This window comes from Parasteatoda tepidariorum, chromosome 1, assembly GCF_043381705.1.
Source record: "Parasteatoda tepidariorum isolate YZ-2023 chromosome 1, CAS_Ptep_4.0, whole genome shotgun sequence".
Taxonomy (NCBI): Eukaryota; Metazoa; Arthropoda; class Arachnida; order Araneae; family Theridiidae; genus Parasteatoda; species Parasteatoda tepidariorum.
This window is the reverse complement of record NC_092204.1, coordinates 28,860,099-28,887,429: the sequence shown is the minus strand read 5'-3', so window position 1 is coordinate 28,887,429 and position 27,331 is coordinate 28,860,099. Positions and strand designations below refer to the sequence as shown.

The 27,331-nt window shown below is 27.4% G+C and overlaps 1 protein-coding gene across 3 annotated transcripts in view; it reads left to right on the top strand.

Annotated features, from left to right (window-relative positions):
• The first annotated feature begins 1,867 nt into the window (after window positions 1–1,867).
• Window positions 1,868–27,331, top strand: part of LOC107457320 (calcium-binding mitochondrial carrier protein aralar1) — a 37,803-nt gene continuing 12,339 nt past the window's right edge. Inside the window, exons 1-14 of one of the 3 annotated variants that reach the window (XR_006224861.2) lie at window positions 1,868–2,000; window positions 2,104–2,166; window positions 7,566–7,622; window positions 10,012–10,154; window positions 11,173–11,288; window positions 13,239–13,378; window positions 14,151–14,297; window positions 16,100–16,238; window positions 17,391–17,487; window positions 18,507–18,597; window positions 21,253–21,328; window positions 22,703–22,911; window positions 22,999–23,079; window positions 25,187–25,319. Coding sequence is in view for 2 of the 3 variants with exons in the window: in XM_043040274.2 (XP_042896208.2) it covers window positions 1,908–2,000; window positions 2,104–2,166; window positions 7,566–7,622; window positions 10,012–10,154; window positions 11,173–11,288; window positions 13,239–13,378; window positions 14,151–14,297; window positions 16,100–16,238; window positions 17,391–17,487; window positions 18,507–18,597; window positions 21,253–21,328; window positions 22,703–22,911; window positions 22,999–23,079; window positions 25,187–25,330 (1,596 nt within the window). In the remaining variant the exon portion in view is untranslated. Of the gene's footprint in view, window positions 2,001–2,103; window positions 2,167–7,565; window positions 7,623–10,011; window positions 10,155–11,172; window positions 11,289–13,238; window positions 13,379–14,150; window positions 14,298–16,099; window positions 16,239–17,390; window positions 17,488–18,506; window positions 18,598–21,252; window positions 21,329–22,702; window positions 22,912–22,998; window positions 23,080–25,186; window positions 25,331–27,331 lie in introns of all 3 variants that reach the window. The other 2 variants (XM_043040274.2, XM_043040275.2) reach the window with 2 other exon arrangements.

Here is a 27,331-nt window from a genome sequence, read left to right as displayed (position 1 = left end):
ATATCTTATGTTCAGTTGATTTTTTTGAATATTTCTAACTTAATTAAGAAATAATACTATATCGCAACTTTTATTGATATTTTTTTCTTTTCTTCATACAATGGGTTTTCTGATGAATTTTATATCATTAATGATTGTAAAGTCATTAATTTACAAAAAGTATTCCTAATTTATTTTAGAAATGAGCCTATCTAATCAAAACTTTAATTGAATTTGTTATAGTTTGTAAGACATGCTTTATAACAAACGTAACTTAAGCCACTTGTAATTTCACAATTATCATTCATAATATATTTATTATAATATATGAATAATAAATACATATTATTATAACATAAGTATATATTATTATAATATAAATATATATTATATTTATAATATATGAATAATAAATATGTTTATTAATATTTTTGCGGATAAGTTATGTATTTGCATTTCCTTGGAAATTTTTTTTCCGCTTTGTATTTCTGTTTACCTTATCATGACAGCCAACAACAATAAAAAAACAAGGTTTACCATTCGCGTATTTTTTTTAACCCGAATGACAATATTTAAAGGAAAAAAAAAAGCATTGAAAATAATTTTTTATTTTTTTAGAAAGAAAGATTTTAAATTGCTATATTTTGGTTTTCTTATGTAAAAAGTTTTTTAGGGAAAGCATTTTCGTTATAATAAAAAGAAAATTAAGACACAAGGTAGCTGTAAGGTAATATACTTTCTGAGTAACAATGATTCGACTGTGCAAAATTGACGGGCACTATGAAAAAAGACATTGCAATCACCCTTTATACATAAATTGTTCCTCATCTAATTAACTTTTTATTACAAGTTACAGAACGGGTAAATTTTTACTCCTTTTTTTTATTCTAAAAATACAGCATTGTATAGATACAATTAAGCAAGCAGACATACCTTACTTATTTACACAATGGAAGCTTTTCCCTGCTTCGCACAACGACCCTTATGTCAGCAAAACATCTATTTTTAATTTTATTACCAGAAAAAGATTCTTAATTAAATGTTATTGAATTGAAAAATCGGGGTTCGATCCTCAGGCCGGGCAAGATTGACTCAGCCTTTCATCCCTTCAGTGGATCAACAAATGAATACCAAGCATGCTTGGGAACTAAGCACTAGGGGTTGCGCGTTCGGCTGACCACCGGACCGGAACATCTGCTCCTGCACCCCAGAGCCCATGGTCAAGAAAGCTGAGAAGGGCACAGTAGGCCTTGACCCTCTATGGGCTGTCACGTAACTGAGTTTAGTTTTAGTTTAGAATTGAAAGATTACCTTATTTTTAATATTCTTTTGACACCGATTTAGATCTTGATTATTTTGGAGAAAAAATTTGAACCTAATCATCATAATGATTAGGATCATTAAGGATTTATCATTGCAATTTTTTCTGAAATTTTAGGTTTTAAATATCTCTTTATTTTTTTTCGTTTTGTTACAATAAAAATTCATTAAGTGTTTTTTGGCCAAAAAAGATTCTTTAGTAAAGATGTGAAAAGTAGATTCTTTAATTTTCATTTATTTTAATTGCATATGTTGACTTGGCTCAGTTTTACAAAAGCAAATGTAAGCATTGTGAAGCGGTAAATAAGTTAGATAAAGTTTTACATTTTTTTTTTTACCTCAAATTGCTATGTAAAAAAGTTATATCCTTCATAAGATTGCGTATTTCTTATACAGATGAAGGAGAGCATATCTTTTCAATTGAATTCCGCGCAAAACTCAGCTGTCCGTCAAATCTTTGCGTGATAATTGTCTTGGCGCTCTCCTATCTATGATGTCGCCACAGATTTGCAGTGTTAATATGATGGAACTACAGCGGCTGCCAAAATAGTTTCCTTCATATTAGTTTAATATCTGTTCTTATCAACGTAAACTGTAACCATCGGTCGATGTTTACATCCGTCCATCGTCTGGTTCAGAATTGTTTTGCATGTCTGGAAACTATGGCCTCAACTACAAGTGATGTTTTTGCTGATGAGAAGGTAAAGAATTAAAACTTTTCTTTGTTTGAGCATGTTATTTTACCATTGTTTTGTTTGGTTTTTTCCTATTTTCTTTTTATTTGATTATATTTTTTTATCGCAGGCCGGCATGCTAAAACAATTGCTGTTTGATTACGTCTTCACAAGAGCATCATGCCAACTTGAGGTATAGCAAGTGTACAATGAATGTAAATCATTAAAAAAAAAAAATACTGAGACTTTTGTTATAATTGTGATATGTAGGTGTGCATTTTGATTTTTATTTCATCCATACATAGCAAACTTATGGAGTGTTGTTGGATCAAGTTAAACTACATTTATTTATTAACTTTAATGTGCTTTATATTTTATCAGTTTAAAATACTTTTACCTTGCATTGCATTTAGCTTTTTTCATACCTCTCTTAAACTATATTTATTTTTGAATTTGTATTTGTTTAATGACCTGTATGACTTACTCTTGTTTTATATCAAAGAACTCTTCTTTTATTTATTTTGATCTTCCCCCTCATTTCCTTTTATCTATATTTACTTCAGCAAACTAAAAGATTAGCACGTTTAAACATTTGCTCAAAACCGCATTTATTTTGTCTCATTCCTCCTTTTATGACTTGTGTTTTTGACCTTTGTTGACCTTGTCTCATTATGGGGTTGACTTTATTTCTGCTTTCTATCTATTAACTTTTAACAATTACTTCTCATTCTAGCAGTAAATGATCACTCGTTATTGAGAAATAAAATAATTGTATATTATTCTTATTTAGAGTTGTTGATCTGTTACAACAATTTTTTGTGAACTGTATTTTTATATTATTGCTATTGAACTTAAAATCTCTTCTTTATTTATAGTGATATTTCTGAACTTATGTGCTTTAAAATTTATTTAATTAGATTGTCTATATTAAAAATTCAGCATGTTTTAATTCATCAAACCATGCATTCAACTCAACTTTTATTAGAACTTTAATGTTTTAAATAAATGAATAATCTCATGGTTATTTCAAACCTTGAAATAAAGAAAGAGTAGGGATAAATTAGGGATATTTCTCTATCTGTACCTGTTTACCCCAAGGGGGTAAACTGCCTTGTTCTAGCACTTGGAATAGATTTAAAAATGTATGTCACCTTGCTTAGAGGTTTTACAAGTTTGCTTTATTTTAATTTTTTTTAAAATTGTTAATGATAAAAATACATCAATGCAGCAAAACTCTAGAAAACAGAATTGATCCTTCAGAATCTGTCGATTTGAAATGGAAAGAATCATGTAGAATGAGAGTTCGTTAACAATTCACATATTTCAAAGTTGTGATGTGTACACATTCAATGTATTTTGCCTTCTCAAATATTTTTAAATAAAGTTCTTTATAATCTGTATATTTAACTGGTACTCTTCAATTTCACAGGTGCAAGTAAATTCAGTTGTTATTATTTTTTTATTTCTATATTTTTTTAGACATAAAAAAAAAAAAAGATGTTGAATTTATGTTGACTCAGTGATTTTTCATTGGCAACTTTATTGCTTGTGCCAGTGAAATGGAAAAGTGCTGTTTAACTAAATTTTGTCACATATTTTTATTTCTACTGTTGATTTAATTTTTTATAGCCATAGATTATTTCTAATATGAATCTTTTTTAAGATAAATTTAATCCTTGTAAAAAATGTTTGTAAAAAGTCGCTATTAAATGAAATGGCTCTATCGATATATCGCTCATCGACTCATTAGGTTTGAAAAAAAAGTGACTACTAAGTTATTAGTCTATCAGCCACTGGCTACAAGCTAAAAATTTAAATTTTCTGGTCTACCTATCTATATTTAAAAAATATTACACTCTATAAGGTTTCAAATCAAAATGTATTTATCGTTATTTATTATCGAAGTTATTTATGTATTAAATAAATCCACCTGAAACTATGGATTTTAAATAACTTTCAAAGTTGTTTTAATTTTTTCCTAAGATACTAAAACTTAAATTTGTTGCTTAATAACATATTATGTACACTATATTGCATGCTGTTGCTGTGCTGAGTCAAAAGTTGTAATTATTTGCAAAGAAAATTGCGTGAGTTATTGTGCTTTTCAAATAATTAAACAAGACAAGAAAATCCCAAATCTTATACTCAATTTTAATTTTGTTATTCTTTTTAGTGTAATTTTTTAAATTTTTTATCTTGAATTATTGTCAGTTGCATTCTGCTTATTATTTAAGCATTGTTTTAAGATTTCATAACATTACTAAGTGCTATTTTGAAGGATAGCCCTTTAATCTTAATAAATGTGCCGTTTTTGTAAAAATAAGAATTTATCACTTAAAAGGACTCTGCCTTTTTAATAATATTTTATTTTGAAAAGAAAAATACTAATAATTCACTGTTTAAATAATAATTTAACACTGGTAAAATTATCTGTCTTTATAGGTTTAATTCTGACTACTATTACAAATATTTACCTTGTTAGAATTATTCTCAACTGGTAAAATCTTTTTCTTTTTTAACTTTCTTTTGACTAACTATCTTTTTTTTTGAGGGGGGTAGTATTAATAAACTTTTTAAGTGATTTTAAATTTTTAAACTATTTTTTTTAATAAATATTTTTTTAAATGCCCCTTTAAATGTTTATTTTCTTATAATTTACTGTTTAAATTATATCAAAAAGCTTTTAATTTTTTTGTCAATTAATCATTTTTTGTTAGTTTACTTTTTAAAAAAAATATGCATAGAGATTGCTTTTTAGCATGCCTTTAATTATTTTTATAAACTGCAAATTTTTCTCTTGATGAGAAATATTACTCTAAAGAGAGAGGAATGAGAGAAAATTACTTTTTGAAATATACACATATAATAGTATAAAAGGGTTATTTAAAAATTGTTGTGAATGAAATTCAGTTATTACAGAATATTTCATATTTTGATAAATTTTTATGTTGTTAAGTGAGATTCTTTTAAAACTCAAAGTGTCCTTTTCAGAGAGGGAGCACCTTGCACTTTTTATTATTCCTAGGGAGAACTCTGTTACTATGTTATTTTTGTTTATAATTTCTATCCTGAAATATATTAATTTAATTGGAATTAATTTATGCTGTATTATAATACTAAGTTTTTTTTTTATCTAATCTTTTAGATACTTTAAAATCATAGTTAAAATTGTGATTTAAATAATTTTTTTTTAAAAAAAATATTGATTTAAATCAACTATGTTTTTATTTTTAATTTTTTTTAAAGAAAATCATTGAACTATTAAACCAGTTTATACTTTTTAAATAAATTATTAAATCAAAAATATTATCATAAATGTATTCTTTAGGGTGTAGTTCTTTATAAAGTCTGATTTCATTGATAATGAAGATTTAATCCTAGGAAATAATGAAAGGGTAAATTATTATATTTCAAATTAGACTTATGTATGAATAAAATTGGAGACTTGAAGTCAATTAAAGTAATGTTAAACTGTTAAATAATTATTTTCCATTAGCTGTACAGAAAATAAATTTGCTAGTAATAAACTTATTTCTGTTATACTCATTTAGTTTTATGTTTATTTGAAAACTTGCTTTTAAAATGTATAAAATATATAATTAATATTCATCAATATTGAAGATACACTTGTTCTGCCCAAAGAAACTTAAAATCAATTTTTTTTTCTTTAATATATTCTGATCTAAACTAAATTATTGGATATCTAACTGACAAATTGCTTCCATGTTTTTAAAGTTTCAGGATGTTTTACTTTAACAAAAAATAATCATGATTTTATTTATTCAGTGATTAGTTTGTAATAATCTAATAATAATTTTTGAAACACTTTTGTTAATGTCTACTATTTTAGTTATATTATTGTTTTTAAATAATATTAAGTACTGTTAATATATTTTATCAAATGATTTGGCTGGTAAATAATAATAAATAAAAAAAATCTGATTAAAATTGAGAAAATTTTTTGGGAGTGCACATTTTAAAATGAATTGCTTCATATTGAAAAACTAATACATTAAACTCTGCATACATCGAATGTTATTAAGGCAATTATTTATTAGGATCCTTGGGACGGGCAAGGTTGACTCAGCCTTTCATCCCTTCAATTGGTCGATAAATTAGTACCAAGCATTCTTGGGAACTAAGCACTGGGGGTTTCGCGTTTGGCTGACCACCTAACTGAAACATCTGCTCCTGCACCCCAGAGCCCAAGGTCAAGAAAACTGAGAAGGGCACAGTAGGCCTTGGCCCTCGATGGGCTGTCGTGCCACTGAGTTAAGTTTAGTTATTTTTTAGTAATTGAGAAGGATTACTGACCTATCATAGATCACTTTGTTTCTGTTCTACTTCAAAAATGTTAACACTAAAAAGTTCCATAAATTTTTTTTAAAATTCAATAAATTTTTTAAAAATTTTTAGCAAATTAATTTGATATTTTTTTTCAATCATTATGTTACAATAGTTTTGAATTTTTAAAATAACCTGCTTGAAAGTTATTTTACCCCCTACTTAGAAGTTTGAAGCAAATAATTATTTGCCTTAGTAAATACTAGTTATATTGTAACAATGAAGTCTAGTTCACCCTTACATTGTTATCCATATCATTAGAAAAGCGATTGAGGCAAGCACTGTATGAAATAGTTTTTTTAGTTGTTCTTAAAGGAAGTGTTGACTGATAAAAAGTTTTAAATGCCAAAACTTACTGCCATGTTTTATGGATGTCAGATTTCAGTGTATGTGTCCGAAAACGTTGTTTGTAAATATGTCATTTGCCATCATGATCAAATTTATAATTGGGCAAAAAAGCCCAGGATTGTATAATTTTCACCATATAATGATACACGCACTCACATTTGCTAATTTTAGTTGGTGCTACATATAAAAAGAGACTGACAACTCGATATCAATTAGAAATATCTTAAAAATTTTTATGTCTGTGTAAATCTTTTTCTTCTAACTTCTGTACAAGTGTTGCTGTGGCACTTAATCAAGGAACAACAGGTGTTAAATTTTTCTTGTTTCTGTTTTGCTACTTATTTCTACAAATTACAATTTCACTTTTTCTGTATGAAATCTTTGTATAGTACGTCGATAAAACCTTATTAATAAACCTTATAATAATTATTATTTATAAATTTCATTCTAAATGTAAATTATTCATGGACATGTTTATAACCTTATGTCAGTTTTGTTGTTTTATCTTTATATATATATATTTAGGGGAAAAAGTAATGGTTTTTACATTACAACCTTAATAAAATTGTTTCAATTATTATTTTTTTATTTTATTTGTTCAGCATCTTCTTTCAGTGGTTCATATATTTGCTGTAGAAGGTCAAAATGATATAAACTATACTGAACAAATTAATTGCTGCTGGTTAAAATTAGTTCTCAATAAGGATTGCATTAATCCTAGACGCATATCTTATGATTCTGTGACTTTTTATTCTTAACCATGATGAATTTTTGCTAGATGTGTTACCTTTCTTTTCCCATTGCTCCATATAAATCTTATAATATAGTTTAAATTGCTGTGATGTAGAATTTTAAAGAGCATAGTGTAAAATCTGAAAATTATTTGTGTTTCACTTTTAGGGTTCTCAATATACCAGACGTGCTGATCCAGAAAAACTTCAGGAAATTTTTGAAAAAGTAATTATTTTAATCCTTCTTAATTAAATTTTTTTTTAAAATAAATGACTTGTGGTTTTATTATTGACGCTTTTATTTATTGAAATACTTTAATTTTAAAATTAATTTTCTTGTTTAGTGATAACATTAGTTTTCAATTTAGTTCTTTATGACTTTGTAAGCTTTGTAATTTTTTTGTGACCTGTATTTAAAATGTAGGCTCTATAAACACTAATAGTAATTATTCCTTCATGTTGATAACTGTTACTGAATTTCTTGATGAATAAATAAAAGGAGAGTAGTTAGTACCATTTTAGCACTGAAACTATCTTGAAAATTCAGTAGACTATCTCTTAGCTAGTCAAACTGTTGGAATGTCGGTTAAAAATGTTATGCCAAGTTAAATTAGCAAAATTACATTTTTTGAATTATAAAATAAAGCAGTTAACTATAAACATTTCACAATGGGCTAGTCTGTGAATAGATTTCTTTTCAATACTCGGGTATTTTACAGTTGGGAAAATTATAGTTGTATATATATTGTGTCTCAAGCTATTAACAAGTCGAATTGAAAAACAAAAGAATCTTAAATTTCCACTGTGAAGAATATAACTATCTTGAGAAACCTGTAAAAAAATCTATAACTTTTTTTCATTTCAATTTTTTCCTTCTTTCTAAACCTGAAAATGTTTGAATTTAACATAGAACAAATATACTATTATTGATTTCATTATTGTTTTTTATTTGCTTTCTCTTTCTTCCTCACATTTGTAACTCAGTTTATGTATGTATCTTTATTAATGGTATTTGAAATTCTATTCATTCTTCTTGTCTCTCATTGTCTTGGCTTATTAAGAAGTGTATTGTGCGGCTTTCAGGAGAACTCTTTCAGACATCCTTCTCATGCCCTTGTGGGTACTATGGTTACGAGGAAAAGTCACTTCAAATAGGGGTGTGGGGTGAATAGTTTTGTCTAATTCTTGAATTCTTGGCATAGTTCGGCGTGACTAAACCAATCGACACCTTCTTTCCTCCATTGCACCCCTATTAGAGATGTGCCCTCCTCGCTTGTTACCATAGCAGCAGACAGCCCCAGACTTTTAGTCTGGGCAGTAAGTCTGCACAGTAGGTAATTTAGAAACTCCAGAGAATAATACCAGAACAAAACTTTCTTGTCAGTTATTGAAATTCTATTATCCACGTTGTAACATGCTGAGGTTTTTCTTAGTTGACACTGTACACATATTTGTTTAATTATAATGTAACATATTGAGATAAAAAATTCGATAACTATATAAGAGGAATAAAGAAAGGGGTTTACTTGTTTTCATAATGGGAAACATTCTTTTCACTGCTTGACTATAGAAGATGGAGTCTTTTTCTGTATATAACAAATAAGAGGTTTGATAATTATTGAAATTAGCTATTTTGATTCTGGTATACAACGATGNCGTAAAATTTACTATCGTGGAAATTCAGCTTTTTTGCCTTTTGGCTAATCTCATCCCTGGGTATAAGACTATTTTTTTTTACAAATAGAAAAATCAAAAAAAGAGAAGATTTAAATTTTATTTAAGAGATAAGATGAAATTTTAAAGTTAACAAAGAAATTATAATTGCTGTCAGTTCTGTAAATATGATTTAGTATTTATGTGTAGATTATATACATGCAATAATTATAATAGTGCTGGAAATTTGAACAAAGAAATCCAGTACAAATATTTAAAGATAAAATTTTAAACACAATTATTCTTGTTAAAGGTATTACTACAAGTTTTTGAAATATTTTATTCAATTTGTATAAAATATTTGTTGAAAATAAAACTAAAATATTTTTTTAAAAACTTTTTATTACCCCTTTTTTTGCATTTTAATGTATCTTTTACTATTTCATACATTGCCAATAATTCTGTTACACGAGCTATAATGCATTAAATAGGGCACACGAAAAATGACTACAGTATGGAAAAAATAGAGCATTTGCAGGTGGTTTATCATAATTAAAACCAAGCTTTAAATATGTATACTAAAATTTTTTTTTGTTGTTGTTACTAATAGCTGAAGGGGAAAATTAGAACAATACTGAGTGCTAAATTACATTTTTGCTTTTCCTGATTCTAGGCTTTTATTTTCAGTGCTAAATGACAGCCTTGATAATTCATATTGATTTGAAATTCTTTGTTTTGTCTATAAATAGAAAAAATATTATGAATGCAAACATTAATAAATGGATAAAGAAGTTGAGAATTCATATATTAAATAGTCCCACTTTTATTTGAAGGGTACCCAGAAATATGTCCTGGTTCATAAGGATTCATAACTTCCAAAGTGTGGCAGAATCGCTCAATGCCAATCTATAAGATTATCATAAATTTTGGATTGCTAATAGTCATAAATTTATTTTTTTCAGTATGCTAGTGTTAAAAAAGGAGATGATTATTTTATGACACCAGATGATTTTGTAAGAAGATTTTTGGGAATTTATGAGGAGCAAAACTTTAACCCAAAAACTGTTCATCTGCTTGGAAGTATTTTGGATACTTCTAAAGATGGGTAAGACATTTTTTCTAATATTGTGTGTGGTTTTAAGATTTTCTTCTAGACTTTAAAACAAGTGTATTTTTATATTTTTGTAACAATATTAAATTATATTTAACGGTTTTTTTCTGAAAACCTTTTACAAGGTAGATCAGAGTAATATTTTTCAAATAAAATTTTTTTTTATTCATGAATAATTTTTGCAACAATGTTAAATCATATTTAGCTGCATTATCTGTACATCATTAACTTTTTACAAAGTGGATAAATTAATATTTTAGGATATTTTTAAAATAAAGAAAATTGTAAATTCAAGAATAATTTTTGCAACAATATTAAAACATGCCTAGCTGCATTATCTTCATAGCATTGACTTTTTACAGGGCTGTAACATAATGAGCCACAATGGTTCAGTAGTTAAGGCACTTGGCTGTTATTGTGAAGAGCTGGGGTTCGATCCCCAGTAGTAGCTTGAAGCCCACCCAGCTTCAGATCGATGAGTGGTAGCATCTTGTCTGGGAAGTAAAGGCGGTTTGTGCGAAGTGCTAACCACATTGTCACAATAATGCTGTTGGACATGAAATTGTTGAGCCTTATCCTCTATTACTCTCCTGGCATACAAGGGACTGTTGCGAGAATGCTTTATTTTTATCTATAATTAATATTCCAAGATAATATTTTTTATATTAAAAAAATTCAAGAGTAATTTTTGCGACAATATTAAAACATATTTGGCTGCATTTTCTGCATAGCATTAACTTTTTGTGGGTAATTTTATTTAATATTCCCGGATAATATTTTGTAAATAAAAAAATCTGTTAATTCATGAATCATCTTTGCAACAATATTAAAAAGTATTTAGCTGCATTTTCTGCACAGCACTAACTTTTTACGAGGTGGATGAATTAATATTCCAGGATAATATTAATGTCTTATAGATATTTTTTACTCAAAAATCAGGAACAAAAATGTTAAAGTTTGCTGGTATCTATGATTCTCTAAATAATTTATCTGTTTATAAATGTATCTTTAGGTTGATATCATTTTTGGAATTCCAAGCTTTTGAAGCTGTACTGTGTCGTCCAGATGCTCTCTACATTACTGCTTTTCAACTTTTTGATACAAATGGCTCAGGCTCAATTACACTGGGTAGGATTTTTTTTTTTGTGTTATTCAATTCTAAGATGTTTCATTTTTGCATTATTGATAAATGAACAAATTATTATTTTATAAAAGTATTTTTTGTCATCAGAATTAAATAAAGTATAGTTAAAAGTGCTTTAAAGTTATTTAATGTCCCCTTGTACTTTGTAGCTAACAAAATTTTGTGGTGAGGAAAGGTTGCAGTGCTGTAAATTTTTGAAATATAATGACTACTTCCTTTATTTAGTATTATCTAGTTAACCAAACGGAATTTTAATTTTTTTAACAAATATAAGAGAAAATAATCATAGAAAGTTTCAGTTCTTTTTGTAATTTTGATGTACTGTGTCCCTTCTGTTCGCTTTACATTGATCCAGTAGTTGCTTCAATGCTTCCTAATCTTTTTTTGTTGTTGTACAAAATAGGTTTTTTTAAAATTCAATTATTAGTTGAAAGGTATCTAATTCTATTGAATGAAATGTTAAATTTCTTTCATTGTGTTGTGGTATAAATCAAGACCTCATTAACATAATTGACAATAGATATATAGGTATTTTTGTTGATCCAATTCCAAAATATATCATAAAATATATTTTTTCTCAGGAATCTCTGCCAAAGGATAGGATTCCTGATAAGATCAATAATTGTTGAGAGCATTCTCTGATTTTTTAAAATGACAAAATGTTGTTCAAATTATATATTTATTTTGAACATATCGGAAAGAGATATATACACAAAATAAACGGCACTCGTGTACTAACATTCTTCTGTTTTGGTTTTTACATCAGCTTTAAGAGTTAGTGGGGATACCCCTTGAATTCATATTCTAATTGCATCAATTGTGTGATGCAATTTGAAGTCCCAGAAGGTATCTTAAATTTTATGTTGAGTACTTTGTCTGCTACCTGATCTAGTCTTTTCATGATTCAGATTCTCTTCTCCAAATTAAACAGTAATCACAAGCAAACTTTTTGTAGTATTAAAGTTTGTTGTTTTTTATCAAGAAGATTTTCGGTAATTGTACTGTTAAATGATTATCTCAAATATTTTGCTATTCTAAATATTTATCTTGTCTCAGCATGTGTTGAATAGATTCAGCTATGCATGAAATGTATCAAAAGGTAAATCTAACTGATCTACTTATTATGTTAATTAATTATCTTATCATAACAGTTTAATAATTATAAAATTGTTATTAAATTTTTTTATTATGAATAAGACATTTTTATCACATTAATATTTATAAGGATATATCAGACAGGGCCAAGGCCTACTGTGCCCATCTCAGTTTTCTTGACCTTGGGCTCTGGGGTGCAGGAGCAGATGTTCCGGTCAGGTGGTCAGCTGAACGCGGAACCCCCAGTGTTTAGTTCCCAAGCATGCTTGGTACTCATTTATCGACCCACTGAAGGGATGAAAGGTTGAGTCAACCTTACCCGGCCCGAGGATCAAACCAGGGACCTGTGGCACGACAACGCGAAGCGCTACCGCTCAGCCACCGGGCGTCCTTTTAATTCCTAGTAATAATAAAAATCAGTAACATAATAATAAATGAGGATAATAATAAAGTGCAGTAGTAAATTTTTATTTGAAGGAAATCTAAATAACTTATTTAAAGGAAAATAGGATTGAGTGGTGATCACAAAATTTGACCTACCAAATAATCTTAGACTTGAAAACTAGTTTTAACTCATTCTCAATCAATGCCTTTTTAGGTTTCTCCTGCTTTTTTTTTTATCAATTTTTGTTTGAATGTTTTGCCTATTGAATATAAATGCCATTAAAATAAAAATAAAAGCTACCTCTCTGAATATAAATTTGAATAATTAGACTGCTTTTTAATACTCATTTTGGATCATATATATTATAATTTGCTTCATATTTCACAGAATGTATTGATCTGTAACTTATTGAATTTTTTTTTGCTGATGTTTTGAAACTGCTTTTATGTTTCAGATGAGTTTGAAGAGATTATCAAGCACACAACACTTCATGAGAAAATACCTTTTAATTTTGCAAGTGAATTTCTTAAGTTACATTTTGGTGCTGACAAAAACAGGGAACTCAGCTACAATGAATTCACTCAGTTACTTCACGTATGTTCATTTTCATTTTATTTGGTTTTGAAATTGGTTTTAGAAAACTTTATATTTTATTCTTACTTTCAAAGGTTTTTTGAATCACAATTTTGAATCACATTATTTTCTACAAATAAAATGCAACATCACTTGCTGATTATAATTAAGTGAAGGTATATATTTCTAGATAATTGTCTGCCCTGTACATCTATGTATATCAGTATTTAACAAATTAAGATAGTTCTTTTAAATTAAAATGGATGCTGTGTAATATATTGAAATTCTGATGTTTCAAGAATCGAATTTTCTTTTGAATAAATCATCTACATTACCCTTAAAACAACTGTTTGCAAAATGTAGAAATTAATTACATTATATTATAAATGTAGAAATTAATTACTCATTAATTATATTATATTATAAATGTAGAAATTAATTACTCATTAATTACATTATATTATTTTTTATTAATTTTTTAATTGTAAAGTGCAGATGACTTGAATGATGCTTTTTTGTACATTTATGTTGTACTTCTTCCATATTTGTATCTGCAATCACTTGGCTAAAGAAAACATCCATTAATCATTTTCAGTTAGGAAAGTAAGAAGTATAGAGATAGAATAAGTGACAATTGGAAATAATTATATTTGATGTATCATTTACTTATTTTTTATGCATAAAATATTCCGATACTATTGAAATGCATGCGTAAAATTAAATTAAATTTAAAATAATTCAGTTTTACTAATAATTATATTTGTAAACTTGTATTTAGTTACCTTTTTTATAGGATTTCCACGAAGAGCATGCTATTCAGGCTTTTCGAACATATGACAAGAATAAGAAAGGTCTGATATCAGCCATGGACTTCAGTAATATCATGGTGTCAGTAAAAAGTCACTTACTCAGTGAAGATGTGCGCAGGAACTTAGTTGCAGTTAGTAGGAGTTTTTTATTTATTTTTTCTCTTGCTCTTTTTATTATTGACTGAGTTTAATAAATGAATTATTAAATGGATTAAATGAATTAAATTAATTAGTTGAATTATTAAGAAACTGAAGCTGCAATGTTTACCTGATTATATAAACTTTATTTGCTTCAAAAAGTATAAAGATGGTAATAAGAGTCAACATGTTGCTCACAAATACACACTCATTCTCAAGATTTGCTAAATGCGAATGGAGAAAATCAAAGTGATTTGAAACGGAAAAGGTAAAGTTCCAATGAAAAAATGGAAAATAAAGGTGAAAGATGAATCCAGAAAAAAGGTGGTAGCTGAGTTGAAAACAGAAAATGTTTCATCATTATGGTTTATGGTAAATTATTTATCTGCCAACATTATCTATGATTAAGCACTCAGACAGAATGAGGACAACTGTTACATTTATAGTTTGGGAGAACATGCCTCAAACATTAGATTTGATGTCTACGCACCAGTTGATGAAAATGGTGAAACTTGTGTGATGCTGGTTTAAGAAAATGGTTTCAGGAACTGAAGAAGAGCAAAGTGATACCATGAAGACTGCCAAACCAGAACCAGTGCCAACATTTGTAGAAGGCTTTAAACTACGAAGACCTTTCAGTATTCACACACATTTACAGAAAATGAAAAGTAATATGTTACGAATTTCAGAAATTTGTTGTTTGTACTGAGAAAAAAAGATAGTGTTCAAACCAAAATATTTCTAAATATTTTAAATAAATCAATGTGTTTATTCAACTATTTTTTGCATTGTAAATATTTTTGCAATAACTGCATAACTTTTTTCAATTAAAAGTTTTTATGCTTATTGTTAATTTATTAATTTACTATTACTTAATTGATTTTCATGATTTTTTATATTTTCTATTAACATATATTCGTAATTTCCCCTTATCCATCCTTCACAATGAATTGCCTCAGGAGAATTGACCTATTGGGGTTCTATTGTATTACTAAGTTATAATTTTAACTGGGATATTTGATCAGTGTCTTTACGAAAATGAGGGCATATTTTTTGTAAGTTTAAATGAAATAGCGTCATTAATTAAAATGATTAATTTAATCTAAAAATCTAGGGACCTGAGTGAACAGCTTTTGATCTTGCTGTTTTCTTGACCTTAAGCGAAATTGCTATCTACCTTCCTATTTTCTTATGTCCACTGGATTCAGGAGATAGATGACTGAAGTTTCTAGGGGTGCGTTAAATTTAGAGAGGTAGAACCCGCAAATTGTTTGTGGGGCTTATGCACTATATTATAGTAGGTTTTATGATGAAATTTCTTAGAGCATGGTGCAATTTCTTGGGACCCAAAAAAGTTTCAGAGGTAAATTCCAAAGATATGAAACTAAAGAAGTTTGTTGGCAAATACAACTAAATTTATATTTTTCTAATAAAATAAAAATTTGAGTGATCACCATTGTGCCTATCCCATCATGAATTCATGTTTTTTTTTTAACTACTCTTTCGACAGTTACAGCACTAGAAATCTAAAAATTGAAAAACAATTTTTTTAAAATGTGAAGCTTTCAAAATTATATTTTCGTAGGTCTGTGGGATTCAGACTGACAATATTTGTGTGCAGACATTATTGTGTGGAAGAATTAGTTTCTTAGGCCCAAAATATTTTCAACCGTGTCTTGCAAAAATTTATTGGGGTATAACAATCCAATGTTGTGTCTATTTTTTTAGACAGCAGGTGTATGTGGGTATGCTGTTTTAGTATTTCATGAAATATTTAAAAAAATTTTCCTTGTAGGCTGCTGGAGGTACTGCTGGTCATCAAGTTTCATTTCCATATTTCATGGCATTCAACACCCTCTTGAACAACATGGAGTTAGTTAAAAAAGTTTATCTTAACTTCACTAAAAACAACACTAATGTAGAGGTTACAAAAGGTTAGTATTAGATATTATTTCAATTCACAGTTATCACTAATTATTATAATGCCATGCTCAACATTTATTAGTTACTGAAGAGAACCAGAGTCCCCATTGAAAAGGATTACTCTAACCATAAATTTGTTGAACCATGTTTCAGTCTTGATGGTCAAAACATGCATTATCAGCCTTGGAATGAATATGCTGAACCGTGCCAAAGATGAACCTTAGTTTAACCATTTCAAGCTATTTTATTGTAGCAGCAAAATATCTGAGCACATATCATTTGTGTCAATGCTTATTTTAAAATGTATTTTTGATTTATTACATAGATTGAGACTTCCATCAATGATTTGGTTTATATTTCACTAAGTACATTACAATAAAATATTGCAGTATTTTCCAATGTGTTTAGTTGTAGATCTCAGTTAACCAATGTTTGAATAATTAGGGGTTTATTTATTTTTCTTTTGCTTTTTTATATGAAGAGGATAATGATGCTTGTAATTTCAAATCTCGATTTCAAAGAGTAGAGTATAAATAATCACTCTTAAATGATTATTTTCATGTTTAATATAAACTATTACATTAATTTCATTGCAATATATAAAGGCGCTGTTTATTAGAAAATGTGAAATTCTTATGAAAATTGTTTTCGTTGCATGTGAAAAATTGTATCAAATCTGCATTAATTTCTGTGTTATTTTAGTATTCTTTTTATGTATGAATGGAAATTCCTATGAATACAAATGGGTAGGAACTGTTTTTTTTTCTACCTTAAATTATATATATTTTTTAAATTGTTAAAAAGATTTAAAAATTTAGTTTTAATCAATGTTTATGAATTTTCTATCACAATTTTTTTTCTGTGGCTCATTCATCATAATTCTAGGATGTTTTGGTGCAGCACTTAGCTTATCAAGAGCCAACTGCAGAAAATTTGATGACCATACATTTTGCCATGTGTTGTTTGAACAAGGAATATGAGCTCTTGATTATGAGCACTTTGGAATGAGATCACCATCATAACTCACGAGGCACCTTTTGGGAAGAATCACACAACTTTTTGGGGGTTTGCTCAAAAATAGCGAGACCTTGAAAGATTCTATCATCCTATTTATACTGCGTCTTTAATTTTAAATTCACAGGATGCTCATTTTCTTATTGCAGAGGAATTTCTATATGCTGCTCAGCAAATGTCCCAAATAACACCCCTAGAAGTAGATGTTTTATTCCAATTGGCTGGATTTATGCATGCTGACACAGGGTAGGTTTCAAAATTCTCTTTCAGCACTTGAAATATAATTCTTTTGCTTTCTTTTCATGCATTATATTTATTGATTCAGATTTCTAATATAGTTTAAGCATTTAAAGTAAAACTTATTTATAGTCTTAATTTCTAGTGAGATTAGCCAAAATTCCTCACAAGTGATTGTTATTTATAACAAAAGCTTTTTTAAATTGCAATTTTGATCAAATTAAGTTCTAAATTTTATATTTTAAAAGTTGTTTAATTTATTGTTAGTTATTTTTTGTATGTTTGCATAAAATGTGTGTTTTATGAGTTATTTAATCTTAAATTTTGTTTTTCTTGAAATCAAAAATTAGATTTGGTTTCTAATTGAACTTTTTCCCCAAAACTAAGGACATATTGAAAAATTTCATGCTATATTAAATTTTGTTTTTTGTTTGCTTTTTAATAAAATTTTACAAGGTAATATAACTTAATAATATGAAATATAGCAGATAATGTAACAAATAATTTGAAAGTGTTTTAGAATGGCTAAATGTGCTAAATTTGTTTCTCTCTCTCTCTCCCTCTTTTGCATTTTACAATTTGGTTCATGATAATATGAGGAAATAACATTTAAAACCTTTATAATATTTTTAAATTAGAAAATAATTAAAATGTGCAATTTTTTATGTTAAGATTAAATTTGTATGAAACTAAAAATAGTTTAAAAAAAGGGTGGTAAAATGTGTTAAAATTTAATGAAGTTTTTTTGTGAAACATTTAAGAAAATTTAAAATTGTGGAAACTTATACAAGTTAAAATATTTAGCTTTGTTGATATTTAAAAAATATCCATTTTTTGACTGAGTTTTAACACAGAATAGAAATTTTTGTAGAATAGCTTAATTTAACTGAGAGAGAATTCTTTAAAATTGTTATTAACAATGTAAAATGTATGCATAAATTGGTTAAAAATGTTTAAGATATTATCTTTGTCAAGTTCACAGAACTGCAATTTCCTAACATGTTGTATTTTCTATTTCTTTCTTGTAGGAGAGTAACATATGATGATATAGAACTTATAGCTCCACATAGACCAACTAAATTTTTATCTAGGCCTTTAGCAGAAATGAAAGCAGTAAAAGTAAGAAATTTGAATGTATTTAAAATAAGCAAGATATATGTATTTTTTACTGTTTTCTTTTACTATCAGTTTAAATTTCGTTGAAATTTGGAAGGCTATTTTTTTATGCTTGATCAAAAAAATTCTTCATTCCTTATTAGTTGATGTAAAGATCTTTTTTTAAAATTTTTTTTGAGAGATAAAATTTTTTTTATCCATTCATTTTTTTGATAATTTATTTTATTAATTTTTATAATATTTTTCTGTTTTCAAAGATTTTTAATGTAATAATCTCTGCTTAATTATTTTTTATTAATGAAGCACCTGTAGAATCATACGTTTTGAATAAGAATAAATTTTGCTTTGAAAAAGCAATTAAAAAAAACTGATTGCTATAATTATTATGTTTTATTGTATCAATTCATTTAATTGCACATATTTTGATTCTGTAAAATTTTTCTAAATATGTAGACAGAGTTACATGCCCTCCTATTACTATGTAATTTCCATAATAGTTACGAAAATTAGTTGTAAAATGCTGAGTTACAGATTTAAATGTGCTTACTCAAATTCGAAATTTGCACGTCGCAATAACATATTGAAGGTATTAGAGTTTGTAACACCTTGTGAAAAATGCCAAAAAACTATCATCAAGCAATGGAAAAATCAATGAAATCTTCTTAAATCAAACGTTTCGAACAACTTATATCTTTAATTCAAAATTCGCTTGTCATAATTGTGTATTAAATATATCGGAATTTGAAAAACGGCAGGTAAATGGCTGAAAAATGATTAATTACTTCCGAAAATACAATCGGAGTATTATGTGGGGAATTACAAAATGAATAAACCTTTTTTCATTGTTATATTTTTGATATGTTTATTAAAGAAGAATAAACCTTTTTTTTTATATGTTCGCATATTTAAGTTTAAAGGACATGCAGGGCAGAAGATTTTTATTTAAAGGACTAAAGGGCAACCCTTCCTGCAAACACTATCTAGAATGAACCCTGTATTAATATTTCATCTTTCTGTACCCAGTTTCTCCCCTCCTCATCTCAAATGATAGTGGTTGGATTCTCAGTTTTAGTAATGAATATAAATATATAAATCTCTTCTGCTCACAGGGGGAAGATATTCTGAAATGTTTTTAATTTATTCTCAGATTTATAGTAACGTTAATTTAAAAGAATATGCTAAGAAATTCTTATTTTTAATTTGCATTAAAAATTTTTTTTGAAGCTGAGTAACTAATTTTCGACTAGTTGAGTTTGTAAAGTGATTTAAATCAATGATTTTTCGTAAAAACAAAAACAAAAAAAAAACAACTCCCTTGAACTAAATCAACTGATTTAAATTTCAGCAACCCTTTTATAGATTTAAAAAGTATTAGTCTTTACAAGTTTTTAAATTGAAAAAAAAAAGTCTTTGATCTAATGTACAATAATATGTTCTACGAATTTCTGATTTGATGTATCTACCGATATTTGGATACTGTGTTCATATATATTAAGTTATACATAATAGATACGTGTTAAAATTATTTTTTGTTGTTGATGTTTTTATATAATTTGATCTATTGTGTACAACGCAGTTTTGTGGTTGAAAAGATGTATTATTAATGAATATAAAAATGGTACAGTAGGGAACCGATTATCCGGAACAATGGGGACCATCGCTATTCCGGATAACTGATTTTTCCGGTTTTCTGAATCGCTGCAAAGAGCCGTTTTTTTTTTTTATTGTTAAACCTAACTAAAAAAAAAATATTTGGAAATAATCTTGAAAAAACGAAGTAATACACTAATGATTATTTCCAAAATGATGGTAAGGTAAATATCCTTCAAAAAAAAAAAGAGAAATCCTAAAATCTTATGAGGAAAAAAACATTTAAAAAAAAAAAGTGGCGGGAAAATTTATTGAATTTCGTTCTGGCTTTTTGGTTTTCCGGTTTACTGATTTCTGGATAACCGGTTTTGTACTGTACTATATTATTTGCGTGCTTGCCAACTTTTACGCACTTGGCGTAAAATTTTATTTTTATATTTAAAGTGGTAGTAAATATATACTGTTTTTTCTTTTATAAACTTATTTTTTAAATGATTTTGATCACCACTATTCTTAAAAAAAATTAAGCATATAGATTAATATGCGTTACTGTCAAGGTTGTCAGCTGAAGCATTTTAAAATATAACATATTTTTTTTGCTTGCAATTGAAATTTTAATTCAATTTTTCTACCACTGGGAAAAAACATAATGGAACGGATCAAAAGTTGGCAGGTATGTATTTGTTGAGTACAACTACATATATCTTTTTGCCAAATTAACAGTAATAATGATTAACATTTTAGCATTTGCATCAAAGTTCAAAAACTACAGAGAATATTAACTTTTAAGCTTTCCTGTGATTTGTGAATTGAAGATTGTTTTTGAAAAAAAAATTGAAAATCAAATTTTTTTTTGTCTTTTCATAATAACATAAGTAAAATATTTTAGAATAATTTTCATGAAAGGATTTCAAAGTTTGAAAAATATATTCTTAAGTTTTGCTTTAATCAAACAGTTTCTTTTTTGGTGCACAAAAAACATATTATTTTGTTGTAAATGAATGTATTCTGAATTGTCCGAAACTTTTTTTTAATTTTTTAAAATATCAATATTTGTTTTATTTTTAGAGTCCAGCTGAGCGAGGTATAGGCATTCAAATATTAGAAAGTGCTTATAGGTTTACATTGGGCTCTATTGCTGGTGGTAAGAAACTTTTCCTTTTTCAGAAAAAAAATTGTGTTTAAAATTAATAATATAGCAACTTTATATAGTAATAATTATGCAAACTTTGATAACATAAACGTCTTAACATAAAAAAAACAAACTAATTTATCTACACATTTGTTTTGTTGCTAATAAAAAAAAAATTTTTTTTTAGCTGACTACTTTTTTTCTCGAATCTACCAGTTTTGCAGTTTTAGACATACTTTTTCCGAGTCTTCGGGCCATCATGATCTCCCCTCTATCAAATAATTTACTCAAATTATTAATCTATCCCATCACTTGTAAACTTAAATGCAAGTATGACTCCTTACCTTCTCCAGTCAGTCCAAATACCATTCTAATGTTTTAACATGCCCTCCGTGTCATCTAGAATTGTTCATTGTAAAATGTGGGGGTGATCATAATGTTTTGGCACATCAGTGTATTTATGTTTAAAATGGGTTAGTCATTTTGTGGACACCTTGTATTTTGACCATTGTGTTTTTTTTAAAGGTGCTCTTTAAAGTAAAATATTCAACATACTCATTTTAGATTAAATACACAACTTTTTATAGCTGTAGCAGTTCTTTATCTTATATTTTTTCTATACAATTGAAACTAAAGAAATACGTAACCATAAACATCTTTACACCTTATCTTCAGCTTCTATTAAGCTCTTTTATTTTAATGTAAAATTGAACAAGTATTCATTTGAAACAAACTTCTCTTATCATTTCTATGTACATTTCAGTTGTTTTATTGATTTACAAAGCATCTATTTATATTTGAGCTGTGTATAAAGTATTCTGTAATTTATATGAAAGTATTTACATCTTAAGTTTTCAAGTATATTTGAACAACAATATTCATATTTAAATACAATCGATTTCCAATTTAATAATTTCTGTATTTAAATTCAGAAGATTTTTTTAAAAAGACTTTTTACCAAAGGTATTTGTTAGAAATAAATTTGAAAAATTCTCGTGGATAATTAGGTTTTATATGGCTACTATTTTAGTAAAGTTGAGAAAGGTTTTAAATTAAAATATAAATTATGGACTGTGTAATTTGAATGTGAAGTAAACTTACAAATTTTTTAAGCTTTTAACGAAATTCAAGTTGTAGACTTAGGAAGGATAGAATGCTTGATTTCTAAATTAAGATTTACTGAAGTGCTTAGTATGATTAAAAAAAAATAAATAAAAATATACTATTACAATTTAAACTGTTACTGTTACAAATTGTTTGTTCTTATTTATTTTTACTTTTTTACCTTCATGAATTGTATTAAACATTCCATGCTTATTTCATTTTATAAAAACTTTGCAATACATGTTTCATTATTTTCCTAAATGTTCCTTTCCTTTTTTATAGCTGCTGGTGCAACCGTTGTTTATCCCATAGATTTAGTAAAAACTAGGATGCAAAATCAAAGAACAGGTTCCTACATTGGGGAGTTGATGTACAGAAACAGCTTCGACTGTGCGAAGAAAGTCATCCGGCACGAAGGTTTCACTGGACTGTACAGGGGGTTGATACCCCAACTCGTGGGTGTTTGTCCCGAGAAAGCTATTAAATTAACGGTATAAAGAGAATTCATCAGTTGATGTTAAATAGTGATTGTAACAAATTCTTATAAGTAATATATATACTTATTTATTTGGTAATAGATGAATGACTTGGTGCGGGATAAGTTCACAAATTCAAAAGGGGAGATCCCACTCTGGGGTGAAATCTTAGCCGGTGGATGTGTAAGTACAGTTTTTCTCTGAATCTTTCCTTCAATTATTTTCTGCCAAAAATATTGAGGCCTTGTCACTGCCAAAATCATTCACATTTAGGCACAATGACCTTATTCATAAATTTCTGTATAAAATTGTTTTGTTTAAATAATCAAACTTGTTATAATAAACCCTAAGGAACTGGAATAATCGAGTGCTTGAAAAAATCGTAAAAGTTTATTTATACTGCGTTGTAAATATTGTAATTCGTTTGTTTATTTTTTTCTGTGCAGTACAAAAGAAGTTAGTTATTTTAATTTACTTTGAACTGCCTTATTGTTGAGTTATATTTATTTGGGTAAGATTCATGGTCCGATANGTCGCGATATATCGATTTATAGCCCAGTCCTAGTTGAGTTATATTTATTTGGGTAAGATTCATGGTCCGATAAATATCATAATTTTCATCCCTACTTTTTAAAACGTTTTCTATGCATTCAATAGTTATTAAGTGTGTTGGGGATGGTTCAGGTTCAGCTCGAGGTTCTTCATATTCGTCATTATCATCATTGTCAACAGATACATGGCTTTCAATTTTTTCTATGGTGATTTTTTTCTCTTCAGAAATATCTTTCATCAAAAGTGGTCAAAAAATTTTTATGAATCGTAAAAATATCTCTCGCTAAAACTGAGCTAGCGAGATATGCTTCAATAGATTTAACATAATACTTCCCTAGTATATCCAATTTCTTTAATGGGTTCCCATTACACTAAAATGACTGGCACAGCCATCTTGGCCGCAAATCAACTTTGCGAGGCACTAAGTTTTAAAAAACTTACACAAGCTTACTACTTTTTTTTCTTGACTTTTCCTAACTTAAAAGTATTTAATTAAATTTTACTAGAACATATTCTGAGCACATGAAATGAAGATTTCCTAGGACTACCAATCAAATCTCTATACTGGTCATACCAAAATGACCACTATAGAGGTTTGAGTAATTACTCACTTCTCTATTGTTTTTCTTTAATTCATTCAAGCATATTAGATCAACATTGTGCAAGTTTTTTTTAAAGAAAATCCCCCTTCCAGTCGCTGGTGTTCTCTATCCCCTCATAATTGCTTACACTACTGTCAGTTTGTTTCTATTCAGATCGCTTCAAAACATAAGCTTGCAATCGGCTTAAAAATAACTAATTTGTCTTATTATATGAGAAAGGGTAAATTTCTGTGAAACATTCTAATTTGTATTCTATAGCAGGGAAAACTAATAAAATTCATTGAACAGTTCTAATTACAAATTATGTGTGTTAAAAATTTATTCAGCGCATGAAAAAAAAAAGACTGAAATTTGGATTAATTTTCTGGCTAGCTGTAAAACTCCGGGCCTGCCCTAAGCATTTGCCACGTCGCCAAATGTGATAAAATTGTACATTTGATTAAACAGATTGTGTTTTGACGAAAGTATTGGTGAATGATTTTATTACTGAAAAGAAAAACGTGTATTTCCCATGATCCTGAAAATGATGGTAAAAGCAAACTTTTCTGAACAAATCCTGTAATTTTTATTGGATTGCCGTATTTTTCATTAAATATGTCGCATAAATAATTAAAATTATATTAAGTGCAGATTAGCAAAGCATGAAACAAACTTCCATAAAATACCAATGAACATTTTTTTTGTTGTTGCCATACCACTCGATAAAAATAGTATCAAGTAATGAGCCAAAAATTGTTTGAGATTTGTTACAAATTTGTAGTCTTAAAATTTTTCATTCAGAAATAGTATCTTTGCATACTTAACTGAAATGAAATAGACATTTTCCTCATGAAAGCTGCATTAAAAAATATCTTGATTGTTAGATATCTTGAAATGGTTCTTGATTGCTATTTACACAGGCTTTTTTTTCTTCTCCTCTATCTTTTGAGTGTTTTTTCCCCTTCTTTTTTACAATATTCTCACCCTCGGATTTTTTAGTTGTATCAAATTACACAATGAGCTGGATACAAATTATTAAAATCAGCACATATAGCTCCTTAATCTAGCTGCATTCTTTCTGCAGCCTTTATTTTTCTCAATAAGTAGGTTTATTTCAGTTTTTGCACTTTAGTATTTTTTTATATTTTATTATTTAGGCTGGTGCATCTCAAGTGATGTTCACAAATCCCTTAGAAATTGTGAAAATAAGGCTTCAAGTTGCAGGAGAGATTGCAGCGGTTGGCCGCAAAGTCCGTGCCTTGAGTGTTATGAAAGATTTAGGTATTACAGGTTTGTACAAGGTATGGCCTCTATTTCTTAACATTTAATAGTGTCCAGAAAAACATAAGTGTAAATTTTGATTTATTACAATACTTAAGCATAGTTTAAATGTCTGTACACATACTTAATAAAATCTATGATTTCGTTAAGACATTTCTTAATATTTTAGAAAAATAGAATTACAGCATTAAGAAATCTTATTTGTAGCAGCGATTAAATTTTTAAAAGAAATGCATCTTTCGTAAGATAACTAATTCTGTCTAAGAATGAATTTCATTTTTGACTTTAATTTCAAAGTTAAATGATAAAAGCAGTTTTTGAATATTTGTATCTATACACACACACAACCCTACAATACCGGAATAGACATTTTTAGTTTCTGGCATTTTTTTAAAATTTCCTTAATAATTATCTAACTTTTATAATAATTTTGAAATTTAACTAAAAGTATTTAATAAAATGAACCAAAATTCTTGGAGTAATTTTAAATTAATAACTAAAGTATCATTTTAAAATTTGAAAAAAGAAATTCATTAAAATTGCACAAGATATAAGGATTTAAAGTAATCTTTTCCTACAAAACATTTAAAATTTTTTACTTCATAATTTTGTTCTGAATCGTATTTGGTAACTTATGACAAAAAGTCTGATTTAAATAGATCAAAAGTTTAATAAGCTTAAGAAAATTTAAGAAAGAAAGCTCTGATATATTTTGTATCATTAAACAATATTTATTGAAAATGTCACCCACATTTTAGAGGACATATCTTTTTAAAGAATGTTTTTTTTCGTATGTTTTCTTTCTTTATGTCATCACATTTTGTAACCTGGACAATCATTATTATTAAATTTCGTTTTATGATACAATATGAAATTTGGGGAAAACCCCTTATGATTTGGAATTTTTTTTAAAAAAATACTAAAGCTACTTAGAAAATTGCTAAAAACATTTAAATTTTCAAGACATTCAAATTAGTCTTTTTCTTTAGTTACCAAATACAATTCACTGCAAAATTTTTTAAATGTTTCCTGCATTTGTACAATATGAAAGGACTACTTTAAATGCTTGTTTCCTGCACAATTTCTAATGAAATTTTTCAAATTTCAAAATTATATAAAATATATATATAAAATTACACCAAAAGTTTTGTGTAATTTTACTGAACATTTCTATTATCATAATAGGAAAATGTAAGGTAAAAAATTAGCTTTTTTTTTTGAATCAAACTGTGCATCTTTCCTTGAATACTTAGTTAGGTTTTTGAATTTTTATGCAATTATTGCATATGATAACCAAAATAATTAACACAAGTCATATGTTTATTGCTCTATTTTTTGGGATAGGGTGTTTGAAAACACTCCTTTACATTGTTAATTTATTGACAATCTCTCAAATCTCTCTTTTTTTTAAACTTTTCAAATCTCTTTTTTAAACTTTTTTCTTTTTTAAACTTTTAAAGTTTTAAACTTTATTGATATGTATGAGAACTCACATGCATGTATATGTACATATATGCACTTCCTTTGAACAATAGAAAATACTCTTTCTGATTTTGAAGTTTTTCAAATTTCTAAAATTTTTTATAACAAAAATACAAATTTAAAATTTTAAAAAAATTTGTTAAAAACTGCAAGATATGAGCATTTAAAGTATTCTTTTCATTCTATGCCAGGAAACATTAAATTCCCCCCCCCCATAGTTTTATGGTAAATAGTGTTTGGTAATTTATGGCAGAAGTCTAATTTGAGTATTTTGAAAATTTCTTAATGTATGGTATTAAATGTATCAGGATTTTAAAAGCCACATAGAAAACAATAGTAATAACAGCCAAAACAAAACAATAGTAACATCGCTTAGATATAAAGCTAATAAAAAAGTGATGACTCAAATTTTAAATTTGCGTACATTAATATAATGTTAAAAATATTAGGATTTTTAAAGCTGAGTGGAATTCCACTCCTGTAACCGACTGCCAAATATATATATATATATATACATAACTTCTAACAGCATTTTGTTG